The sequence below is a fragment of the Palaemon carinicauda genome, chromosome 14 (assembly GCF_036898095.1).
Source record: "Palaemon carinicauda isolate YSFRI2023 chromosome 14, ASM3689809v2, whole genome shotgun sequence".
In the NCBI taxonomy this organism is placed as follows: Eukaryota; Metazoa; Arthropoda; class Malacostraca; order Decapoda; family Palaemonidae; genus Palaemon; species Palaemon carinicauda.
The window spans coordinates 114,058,926-114,071,455 of NC_090738.1; the positions used below are offsets into that span (position 1 = coordinate 114,058,926).

A 12,530-nucleotide genomic window follows, 5' to 3' on the forward strand; every position below is an offset into this window, starting at 1 on the left:
TATCATCATTATCATTCTTTGTATTTTTATTATTATTATCATTGTTATTGTTAATAGTAGTAGTAGTACCTTTAATAGCATTAGCACCCAGCTAAAATACTAATAACAAATATATTTGGCTGTTTATTCAGCCAATCTTTTCAAATGATAAGATTAACATAGTATTCAAAACTAATGAGGACTTGTTATGCCTAACAGTTGACCTCTCTTCTTCTTCCAAGCAACACTACCCGCTGGCCCCTCCTGATTGACCCCCAAGGTCAGGCCAACAAATGGATCCGCAACATGGAGAAGGACAATTCGCTCCAGGTGGTCAAGCTTTCGGATCCGGATTTCATCCGGACGTTGGAAAACTGCGTCCAGTTCGGACAGCCGGTTAGTCTCTCTCTCTCTCTCTCTCTCTCTCTCTCTCTCTCTCTCTCTCTCTCTCTCTCTCTCTCTCTCTCTCTCTCTCTCTCTCATTTATGTCAGCAAACTTAGTTATTTTTTTATCATTTATTATGATATCTCCTTCATTCCTTGCCTCTGGAGTACCTCTTTGGTCCTTGCATCTCTCTCTCTCTCTCTCTCTCTCTCTCTCTCTCTCTCTCTCTCTCTCTCTCTCTCTCTCTCTCTCTCTCTCTCTCAAATTTTTGAAAATTCATAAAGCCATATACATTTTATATTTCATACATTTCTAATCATTTCCTAACTACATCCCTCTCACATATAGGTGCTTCTGGAGAATGTAGGAGAAGAACTAGACCCGATTCTAGAACCACTATTGTTAAAGCAGACATTCAAACAGAGTGGCTCTACCTGTATCAAGCTGGGAGATGCCACCATTGAATATTCTGCAGATTTCAGGTAAGGCTTAATTCAATGCCATTTTATTTTGGCAATAGTAGTAATAGTTATGATTATAACAGTAATACAGTGATACCTCGGTACTCGACCATAATCCGTTCGAGATCCGTGTTCGACCTCCGATTTGTTCGAGTACCGAATTTTTTTTCCCCATAAGAAATAATGGTATATATTCTATTCCGTTCCCAAGCACTCGAACAGGCCCAAAATATTAATAAAACGTGTACCTAAACAACAATAATTATCTAAATGTGTATGAAATTGGTCAGAAAATCCTATAAAACAATTTTAAACCATTTACTGTACTAAAATAAAACAATTTTAAACCATTTTCTGTACTGTAGTGAACATACCTTTGAGCAGCGGTTCGATGGCATACAGGGATGGATGTGGAGAGGATGGAAGGGGGAGGTTACTGCTTGGAAGGAGAGTCCCCTTCCATGATGTGGCGGGGTAGTTCTCCTTCAGGAGTTGTTTCTCTCTCCAATGAAAGGGTGGGCAGATCTATTTCAGGGGTTTCTTCTCTTCTTTGTCTCTTCTTTGGAGGAGAAACAGGCTTTGATGTAGCAGCTTTCTTTTCTTTTGTGAAAAACTGGTCTATTGTTAATTGTTTCTTCCTCCTCTGCAGTATTCTTCGAAAATGATACATGACACTATCATTAAACATATGCACTGCCCGGTTTGCTACTGCAATTTCTGGGTGGTATTTTTCAGCAAAAGCCTGCACATCTGCCCACTTGGAACAAATTTCATTGATGAGAGAACTTGGAACATCCTCCCTTACCTCATCCTCTTCTGAAGATTCCTGCTCCACAATCAGATCCTGCTGCTGTTGTTGTTGCAGGTGCAACAATTCCTCCACAGTCAACTCGGTAGAATGGCTTTCTACAAGCTCATCAATATCATCCTTGTCGACCTCAAGCCCCAAACTCCTGCCCATGACAACAATTTCCTCAACGACATCAGTGTCATCAGAAATTACAGGGGTAGCAGTGCTTGGACCCGCCTCTGGTTGGAAACCTTCAAACTCCCTCTCTGTGACACATGATGGCCACAGCTTACGCCAGGCAGAGTTCAATGTCCTATAGGTCACACCTCGCCAAGCTTGGTCAATCATGTTAACAGAGTTGAGGATGCTGAAGTGTTCCTTCCAGAATTCCTTTAGGGTCAACTTCGTGTCACTGGTCACTTCAAAACACTTTCTGAAAAGGGCCTTGGTATAGAGTTTTTTGAAGTTTGAAATGACCTGTTGGTCCATGGGCTGGAGTATGGGAGTAGTATTGGGGGGCAAGAATTTGATTTTGATAAAGCTGTATTCTTCTTTCAAGTCATCCTCGAGACCTGGAGGATGTGCAGGAGCATTGTCCATAACCAGAAGACATTTCATTGGCAAGCTCTTTTCAATGAGGTAAGCCTTAACCTGGGGGGCAAACACTTCGTTTATCCACTCAGTAAAGAATTGTCTTGTGACCCAAGATTTAGTGTTCGAGCGCCACATAACTGGTAGTGCACTTTTACAAATATTATTTCGTTTGAACACCCGGGGGTTGTCCGAGTGGTACACTAACAAGGGTTTGATCTTGCAATCGCCACTTGCATTTGCACACAGCAACAATGTTAGCCTATCTTTCATTGGCTTGTGACCTGGCATCTTCGTCTCGTCCTTGGTAATGTACGTATTGGCTGGCATTTTCTTCCAAAATAACCCAGTCTCATCACAATTAAAGACTTGTTGTGCGATCAAATTTTGTTCATTTATGTACCGATCGAATTCCCCCACGTATTTATCGGCTGCAATTTGATCCGAACTAGCTGCCTCCCCATGCCTAGTAACACGATGAATACCTGTTCTATTACGAAACTTTTCAAACCAACCCCTGCTCGCTTTAAATGTAAATGAATCACTTTCACTGGTACTCGGACTTTTCTTCACTAATTCTTCATAGATATGCAACGCTTTTTCACAAATGAACGCTTCACTAACACTTTCCCCGGCCAACTGTTTTTCTTTAATAAATATTAAAAGCAACTTTTCCATCTCCTCAATCACTTGTGGCCTTTGCTTAGTTACCGCCGTAACTCCCGTTGCAACATTCGCCTTCTTAATCATTTCTTTATGCTTTAAAAACGTAGAAATGGTCGACTTCGCCATTCCGTATTCTACCGCTAAATCGGACACTCGTACACCATTCTCATATTTCGCTATAATTTCCTTCTTCAACTCGATCGTTGTTCGCACTGTTTTCCTCTTCTCCTTCCCCTTAACACTCATTACTTTCTTGGGACTCATTATGAAAGCTAAAAAAGCAATTAAAAGCACTGAAAATCACTAAATCACAACGAATGCTGATCGCGCGTTGTCTGAGTGACGCTCTCGAGAGAACTGATGCTTCCCGAACAAGCGAGAGTGGCCGAGATGGCGCGATCATCACAAAGCCCATGCGGTCGTCACGTGTTCGGCTGGTCGAGTACCGAATTTTTGGTCGAGCACCGCAGCAAAAATTTCTCGAAAATTTTGGTCGAACTCCGAATTGTTCGAGTATAGAGTCGTTCGACTACCGAGGTATCACTGTATTATCTTTATCAATATTTCATTAGTTTATCTTATTTATTGCTATTATTGTTATAATGATGATGGTGATTGTTATAATTGTTGTTTTCAGATAATGTTGACAACTATAAAATTAAACTAAAATCATAAATGACATATTTATTGCTGGAAATAAGAATATAAGCATATTCTGGAATGAAAATTATTCTATTGCTTAATATGCCTTTAGAATTTACAATAATAACAACTATCATCATCATCATCATTATCACCATTATTATTATTATTATCATTATTATTATTATTATTATTATTATTATAACTGTATACCCTCTCACCTTTTAGAATGTACCTGACGACAAAAATGAGCAACCCCAACTACGTCCCAGAAGTGTCCGTGAAGGTCACCCTCGTTAATTTTGCCTTGACGGGTGCGGGCCTTGAGGACCAGCTGCTCGCCCTCGTAGTGGCTCACGAGAAACCGGAACTTGAGGAAGAGAGAGTCACCCTGATGCTCCAAACTGCCCAGAATAAAAAGTAAGTCGTACTTGCCTCAAGAAGATGTAGAATGTAGGTCAGGTCATGTACGGTAGGTTTGTGGTTTGGTATATACACTATAGGTATTTATATTATATATGTGTGTGGATGTATCAGTGTGCTTCTTAGTCAAAATATAACAAGTTATATACATTTATTTCTTTGGCTTTACTTAAATAGTATTATTGCAGACTTAATCAAAGAACTGTACGTCATTTATAGGATTTCTTTAATCTGTTAAAATGCACAAACTTTTAGTACAAGATTTAATCTATTTCTCATTCTACTTACACTTACTTTAGTGATGCATTAAATTTTCTCTAAAATCTCCTCCTGAATATCCTTAAAAAGTCCTAAAAATTCCCCAACATGCCCTAAAATATCCACATCAAAATCCCTCTCAAAATCTCATTGACAAAATTATCCTTAAGATTTAACCCCCCCCCCCCCAACTCTCTTTAACAACACTGCCCAAAACCTACTCTTTAGGAACCTGAAAGAGCTTGAGGACCGTATCCTGTCGACTTTGTCCTCCTCGAAGGGCAGCATTCTGGAGGACGAGACTGCCATTAACATCCTCAGTGACGCCAATCGCCTGGTGAAGGAGACGCAGGAGAAGCAGGCCATTGCGGAAGAGACAGAGAAGAAGGTGAGGATGATTTCAGTGTTTGGTTTACTTACACTATCATAACTACTTTTGCTGCTCCTGCTGTTTTAACTACAATTTTTTTCATCATTGAATAGAGAGAGAGATAAAGACTAGAGGTGTTTGATGGAAATAATCAGTCTCATAATGTCTTAAATGTACTTGAGACATTTTATTCTGTCACTACTGCATCACCACTTCTAATTCATCTACTACTATTTCTAACTTTACTTTTGTTGCCACTAATACAACTACAATATTTTTATTTCTATCATCAGTAATATATTTATACATATGGATATGTAGTTCTACATAAATTAGCAGTTCAACTTTAATTAGACTAGAAACTAACTGCTACTCCAGTCAGTCATCTCAATTCCCTGTTATCTTCACATCCTTCTAGATCAACGCCACCCGTCTTGGATACCGCCCCGTTGCCGTGACAGCTTCCATCCTATTCTTCACGCTGCGTGACCTGACCTGCCTCGACCCCATGTACCAGTATTCGCTAACATGGTTCGTCAACCTTTTCTCGAACTCCATTGACAATTCAGAGAAAGCAAGCGAGCTCAATGACCGGCTTGTAGCCCTGAGCAGTCATTTCACCCTGAGTCTTTACCACAATGTCTGCACTGGGCTCTTTGAGAAGGTTAGAGGGTTATGTCTCAAATGATGATAGATTTAGTTATAATGTTTTTTTTTTACTGTCTCAATGGATTATTACTGGTCTATGAATTGTCTTGTTACTTGATAGTGTTTTTTTATCATCTTATATCCTGTCTATTGTAAGATATGAATTATTTTATAGCTCTATATCAGTTATGTAAATAGTTGTAATTATAGCAAGTACTTCATCACGAGGGATCTTATTTTAAATAGTACATTTTCTCTCCTATAGATGGTCCTATTACTGGATAGCAGATATTCCCTAAATACTCCTAATGACAAATTGCAGAATATTTTTCTATCCCCATTCCAGGACAAGCTCGTCTTTTCCTTCCTGATGTGCGTCAACCTCCAGCGATCTGAGAACCAGGTGGACGACTCAGAGTGGCTCTTCCTTCTCACCGGGGGCGTGGCTCTGGCGGCTGATCCTGAGCCTAATCCTGCATCTGATTGGCTCCCAGAGACATCTTGGCAGCAGTTTCAGTGGCTCTCTTGCTTAGGGTCATTAAAGGTATCATGTTATTTCCTTTTTATTTTTTTTATCTTGTGTAAGCCTACCTTAAATTTGGTTGAAACCCATCATTGCCACAAAATGATCACATTTAAAGAAGTACACCTGGCGGTTCATCAACTGTAGGGTAGTGACTCGTAGTTAGCCTGGGAAAAGGCATGAGGTTAGTAACTTCAACCCTAGTGACTCTGAGAAGTAAAAAGCAAACATGTTTTGGAGTATCACATTCACTTCATGTCTGGTCGTTTGTTCAATGCAAAGTTGAGCAATGTTGAATCTGGTCAGTAGTTGGATGGTAAACACCTAGGTTGGACAAGCTACTGGAACATCAAATTTAGTGAGCCTTGTTGCTCTCTCATAAACAAAAAAGGTATATATATATATATATATATATATATATATATATATATATATATATATATATATATATATATATATATATATATATATATATATATATATATATATGTGTGTGTGTGTGTGTGTGTGTGTGTGTAAATCTCTATTACTTCTTTATGCCAACAGCACCTCGTAGATGATGTGATGTCTAACCTCTGTGACTGGCGAAGAGTCTTCGAGTCCGAATCGCCCCAGAAAGAAACCATCCCCTGTGACCCAGAGAAGCCTTTGACGAGGATGCAGTTGCTCTGTGTCCTCCGGTGCCTCCGTCCGGATAAAGTTGTGGCAGCTATCCAGGATTATGTTGCTGGTAAGATTTTATTTAAGAGTTTTGAAGATTATGATTTGTGGTTAGATTGAGTTTCATATAATGAAGTGAAGATTCTGGTATTTGTCTTTGGATGAGTTTGGATTTTGTGCATATTTTTTGTAGATCTTCTATCTTCTTGTATTGTTGTTAGAATGTTTTGTGTATATTCCTATCTCAAAAAGACTTGGGTTTTACACACACACACATATATATATACTGTATATATATATATATATATATATATATATATATATATATATATATATATATATATATATACTGTATGTATATATATATATATATATATATATATATATATATATATATATATATATATGTATATATATATATGTGTGTGTATATATATATATATATATATATATATATATATATATATATATATATATATATATATGTATATATATATATATATATATATATATATATATGAGATTTTTATTTACTTCAATACACTTTTTTTAATTCTACTCCTATATTGTTTGTAAATATATTTGGGATGAATTAAATCCATATATGATATATCAAGATCTATGAATCATAAGAATTTATTTGAATACTTTGTTATTTTGTAATTATTTTTTGCTGGTAGAAAATCTATGTAATGTCTCAAAAGTTTGGTTAGGAAAATATTCTAAATGTTTATACGTATGAGTGTTTCATGTACTAACTCTGTTTTGAAAGAAAATCATCAGCAAAGAGGTTCTTTGTAAAATGGGCAAAATTAAGTGCCTTATCATGCTACATCCATCTATAAAATGTCTTATCATCTATGAAATGCTTTGTAAAACGGGAATCCTTATCTGAGAGGCACTTTGTAAATGAATTCTCCTCATACTGGAGGCACTTTGTAAGAAAATGCAAAAGCTCTTGTAAAGCTTCTAGAACATTAAACTTTAATCTTTTGCTAATTTTTGTTTGTTTTATAATTGTAATTTATTCATAATGTTATTAAAATTACTCATATTAATCATTAAAATCACCATGTGTCTAATGTATACATTAACACATCTTCAGTATATAAATTTAAAGGAAACTGAACTTTTTCAGCAAAATTCATTTGTACTAAAAATTATTCTTAATACAGTATATTATAACCTAGTTTTAGTGCATTGAGGTCTATTTACTATTATAATCCACAGATTTATTAGGCAAGGCGTACATAGAAGCCCCTCCCTTTGACCTGGCACGCACCTACGTGGACTCTAACTGTTGTCTTCCCTTGATCTTCCTCCTGACCCCTGGTGCTGATCCCACCAATCTCCTCCTCAAGTTTGCTGAAGATCAGGTAAAACTCAGAGTTCTCAGTATTTAGTCTAAAGTTCTATTTTTCAATATTTAACTTAGCCGGTGATTATATAAGCTGCAACTCTGTTGCTCGACAGAAAACTCTACGTTAAAAATCCGCCAGCGATCGCTATGCAGGTAGGGGGTGTACTTCAACAGCGCCATCTGTCGTGCAGATACTAAGTACTCAATGTAAACAAAGAACTCAATTTTCTCTCTGCCGGGCTACCGGCAAGACCTACTAATTCGCTGTTGCTAACTGGATTTGTTTTCACAACTATTGGTGAAGTACACTATTCTAGTTTTGAGCTTTCGCTATGCAGGTGTTTTATCTTCATCTCAAAACTTGAACTCGTTTTGGATAGATTTAATTATGGTGACAAAGAGAGTATGGACTTTCTTTCACTTTTAAATGGCCGACCCTTCCCTTAGACGGAAGTGTGTTTAGGCTTTTAGTAATTATCTTATCACGTTATAGATTTTCCTCTATATATTTTATATCTCTCCGCCTTTATTAGGCCTCTTCGATCAACTTTCCTTTTTTTATAAACATATAAAATAAATTTTAATGCTTTGTTTATATAGACCTTTCCTGAGAGTAGGCGGTCCTAACTTGGAAACCGAAGTTAATCAACATTGAGCCCTTTATATCGTCTTTAGCTTTTAAAGGATTTAAAACTTTTTAAATGTAATATTTTATGAAAGAATTTCTTTGATAGTCTTCGTACTGTTTTCAAAGATGAACTAACGTTTAGTTTTTTATGCTACGCAGTTGTTGACGTTCAGGACGTTCAACATGCGCTCTATCGTTACGATAGAGAGAGAGTGTATCACGGTTTCACTTTGCAGTAAGAGTAAATCGATTCTGACGTTTTGTTCATTCTTTCTTAGCTTAAATGTTTTAAATTCTATTTTAAAGGAACTTTTTATTTGAAAAACCTTTCAGTTTTTTCCTTTAGTCAAATAACATGTTTTTTTTGACGATATATAATTGGGCTCTTCTCTTAGGTGCGAAATCAAGAGAGAAAGAGAGAGAGAGATAGAGACGGAGGGAGAGAGAGGAGAGAAAACGTTCCGTTCAAGCGGGTAACGTTGTTCTCGTGTTACTCTCGTCCCTAGTCTCTGTACGGGGAGGAAGGATAAAATGTTTTTAGGTTTTTATTCTCGTCCCCAGGCTATGTGCGGTGAGAGATTGAAAACGTAGTTATATGAACTAGTGTTTAGTCTCTTTCCCAGCCACTGATTTTTCTTTTTATCTTAAAATATGTTTTCTGTTTTTTGCTGGTATTATGAGCTTGCATTATACGACTAATTTCGCAATTACTACCTTTTAATGAAGGGTAGAATTGCGTGTTTCAGGTAGAAATAAGTGCAAAACAGAAAATCGAAGTGATAAAGTGATATGCGCAAAGTGTTACAGTGTTGCGTCCGAGGCGCAAAGTGTTACAGTGTTGCGTCCGAGGGTTCGTCTGTTCGTGCCTGTCGTTCACCTAGTCCGGGACCTCTTGCAAGCTCCCAAGCCCAGGGGAGAAGTAATGTCAAAAGACTTATGGGTTCGAGAGGCCTTGACCAACGAACAGACGTTTTCCCTCTATGGTATCGGGTGTTTCTTACCAAGATCTCCCCTACCATAAGACGAGAGAGACGTTGTTTCTCCTCGCCATCCGTAGGCTTTTCGCATAAGAAACCTGTCACAAGGTTTCGAAGCCCTTAAGCGAAAGTCAGTCCTTTCAGGACAGGTCCAGCGTCCTGGTTACAGCCATTAGGACAGCTCTGACCCTATGCAGTCATCGGATAACTGCTCGCCGCCTAACAAAAGCGTAACACAGACTCCGAAAGTCTTTTTTTGTAGGCAAAGTGTTGCGGTCACAGACGTTACCCTCGTCTATTACCACAACCATTTCCGTTGATCCTTAAGGGGTTGTATGGCAAAACATGCAGTATATGCTTGCCTCCCTTATGGAAGACTATTCTGCCGATTAGTCCGTTGAGTCTAGCCGTTTATCTCATCGATATCCTGGCTTTCAGCCAACCTAACGTTCCTTTGTGCTTACTGTTGACGTTGGCGTAGCTTAGTCACGTCAGTCAGGTTGTTTAGAACCACACTCGATGCGGTCTCGTGTGGTTTTTCAGCCGCATTTGGACGTTAGGCCACTGGCTGATGCTCCTGAATGACGTTCTAGACGTTCACTAACAATCGGAGTTGACTTGTTTTGACGCTGTGCGTCAACCTCCGCATTCTAGAGTTGTTTTGACTGCTCAGTCTAGGCAGTCAAAGCAGTCTCGAGTGGACGCTGTACGTCCTCACGCACCTGTTGTGGTTGACAGTTCAGTTGTTGACAGTTCACAGACTGTCAAGCAGTTACATGACGTTGCGTTCTGGTCCGCTACTAATGCACCAGTGAGAGACTCAGCTTTTATCGGACAAGGTTCCTGTAGATGAGGAAGTTGCTGTTCTCCCTCCTACTGATATTCCCTTGAGGACTCTGACAGATGGAGAGGAGCCTTAAGCTGCTTAGCCTCCTATGGACTTTAATTAAATAATGATGATTTTTTTAAGGATCTTCGTCCGGATCTTGTAACTGCTGCTCCTCGTTCGCCTAAACGTCAGAGCTTACACTAGGCCTAGCTACTTCGAAGCCGTTGTTTTTAAGCTAGTGCTCTCTCGCTCTCCTAGAGAGCGTTACGTTGGCTAGGCGACTGGTTTTTCACCAGGAGGAGTTTGGGGGATACAGCCTTTGCTTTCCCTTCTTTTAAACTGGTTTATAGAGCGAGAGTCTGATATGACACGAGAGAAGTTCTCGGCTTGGGAGTTCATGCCTCTGCCCAGATAGACTTCTCAATTCTGGTAGATTCTCCCTTGCGCCTAGCCAGGAGACGCTCCAAGTTGTTTACAGGTCAACTTCTCAGCTGTTGTCGAGCCTTTGAAGTTTTGCTGTACTATTATGTCACGCATAACAAGGCTTTCAGGGATGGTAAACGGTTCCGCCTCAGTCGCTAACCCCGTCTGTTGCCACACCTGCTCCCGTAGACCCTAAATGGGCTTTGCTGCAAGACATGCAGTCCAAGCTTGCGTCCTTGATAGAGGACTTAAATGCGGAGAAGAACCTTCTGGCCAACAACCTTCCAACCGGTCGGTTGTGCGCCCTGTTGACGCTGAGGTAACCTACTCGCGTCTGCCAGTTGAGGTGGTTCCTCCACCGATGCGACCCAGTGTGGGTTGCCAGCCGCACGTTGACGTTAAGCGACGCTCGGAGGTGGTTGTTGACGTTCAGGACGTTCAACAACCAGCAGAGGTGACTTGTTGTGACGCAGTGCGTCAACCTCAGCAACCCGGTAGGGTGTTGACTGCACAACCCAGACGGTCTAGACAGTTTCGGGTTGACGCTGTGCTTCCTCGCGCACCCATGGTTGTTGACAGTTCACAGACTGTGCAGCAGTTCCATGATATTGCGTCCGGCTCCGTCACGCATCCACCAGTGCGACCGGATTCAGCGAGTCAGACGTTGCCCACTCCGTTGCCGTTTCCTCATCAGTTTCGGATGAGGAACCCTCTGATGAGGACGTTGCTGAACAAGACGATCAGCCCCCAGCCCTGCTATCCATCCAGAAGATGCTGAAGAAGGAACGCTGCTCAGTCAGGCTGTGGATGAGTCTGGTAGGGACGCTGTCATCCGTGGATCAATTTGTGTCACTAGGAAGACTACACCTCCGTCCTCTTCTATACCATCTAGCTTTTCACTGGAAAAAGGACAAGACGCTAGAAGCGGTCTCGATCCCGGTTTCCGAAAAGATAAAGTCTTGTCTGACTTGGTGAAAGGACTATATCAACCTAAGAGAGGGTCTTCCCCTGACTGTTCAGACTCCCAACCACGTTCTCTTCTCGGACGCATCGGACGTAGGCTGGGGTGCGACATTAGACGGTCGGGAATGCTCGGGAATATGAAACTCGAGTCAAAGGACAATGCATTTCAACTGCAAGGAGCTACTGGCAGTACGTCTGGCCTGGAAAAGCTTCAGGTCTCTCCTTCAAGGCAAAGTGGTGGAGGTGAACTCGGACAACACCACGGCTTTGGCGTACATCTCCAAGCAAGGAGGGACCTACTCTCTGACGTTGTACGAGATCGCAAGGGACCTCCTCACCTGGTCAAAAGGTCTAGACATATCACTAGTAACGAGGTTCATCCAAGGCAACTTGAATGTCATGGCAGATTGTCTCAGTCGGAAGGGACAAATAATTCCAACAGAATGGACCCTCCACAAGGATGTATGCAAGAGACTTTGGGCCACCTGGGGCCAGCCAACCATAGATCTCTTCGCAACCTCGATGACCAAGAGGCTCCCAATATTTTGCTCACCAATCCCGGAACCAGCAGCAGTTCATATAGATGCCTTTCTCCTAGATTGGTCACATCTAGATCTATATGCATTCCCTCCGTTCAAGATTGTCAACAAGGTACTGCAGAAGTTCGCCTCTCACGAAGGGACAAGGTTGACGCTAGTTGCTTCCCTCTGGCCCGCGAGAGAATGGTTCACCGAGGTACTTCGATGGCTAGTAGACGTTCCCAGAACACTTCCCCTAAGGGTGGACCTTCTACGTCAGCCACACGTAAAGAAGGTACACCAAGGCCTCCACGCTCTTCGTCTGACTGCCTTCAGACTATCGAAAGACTCTCGAGAGCTAGAGGCTTTGCGAAGGAGGCAGCCAGAGCGATTGCTAGAGCAAGGAGAACATCCACCCTTAGAGTCTACCAATCGA

At 40.7% G+C, this 12,530-nt stretch overlaps 1 protein-coding gene across 1 annotated transcript in view; it reads left to right on the top strand.

Annotated features, from left to right (window-relative positions):
• The window catches only part of LOC137653625 (dynein axonemal heavy chain 7-like), a 162,813-nt gene that overhangs the window by 115,420 nt on the left and 34,863 nt on the right, over nt 1-12,530 (top strand). Inside the window, exons 64-71 of the mRNA XM_068387191.1 lie at nt 222-375; nt 713-846; nt 3,743-3,934; nt 4,424-4,583; nt 4,984-5,229; nt 5,560-5,757; nt 6,283-6,466; nt 7,627-7,772. Coding sequence (XP_068243292.1) covers nt 222-375; nt 713-846; nt 3,743-3,934; nt 4,424-4,583; nt 4,984-5,229; nt 5,560-5,757; nt 6,283-6,466; nt 7,627-7,772 — 1,414 coding nt within the window. The remainder of the gene's footprint in view (nt 1-221; nt 376-712; nt 847-3,742; nt 3,935-4,423; nt 4,584-4,983; nt 5,230-5,559; nt 5,758-6,282; nt 6,467-7,626; nt 7,773-12,530) is intronic.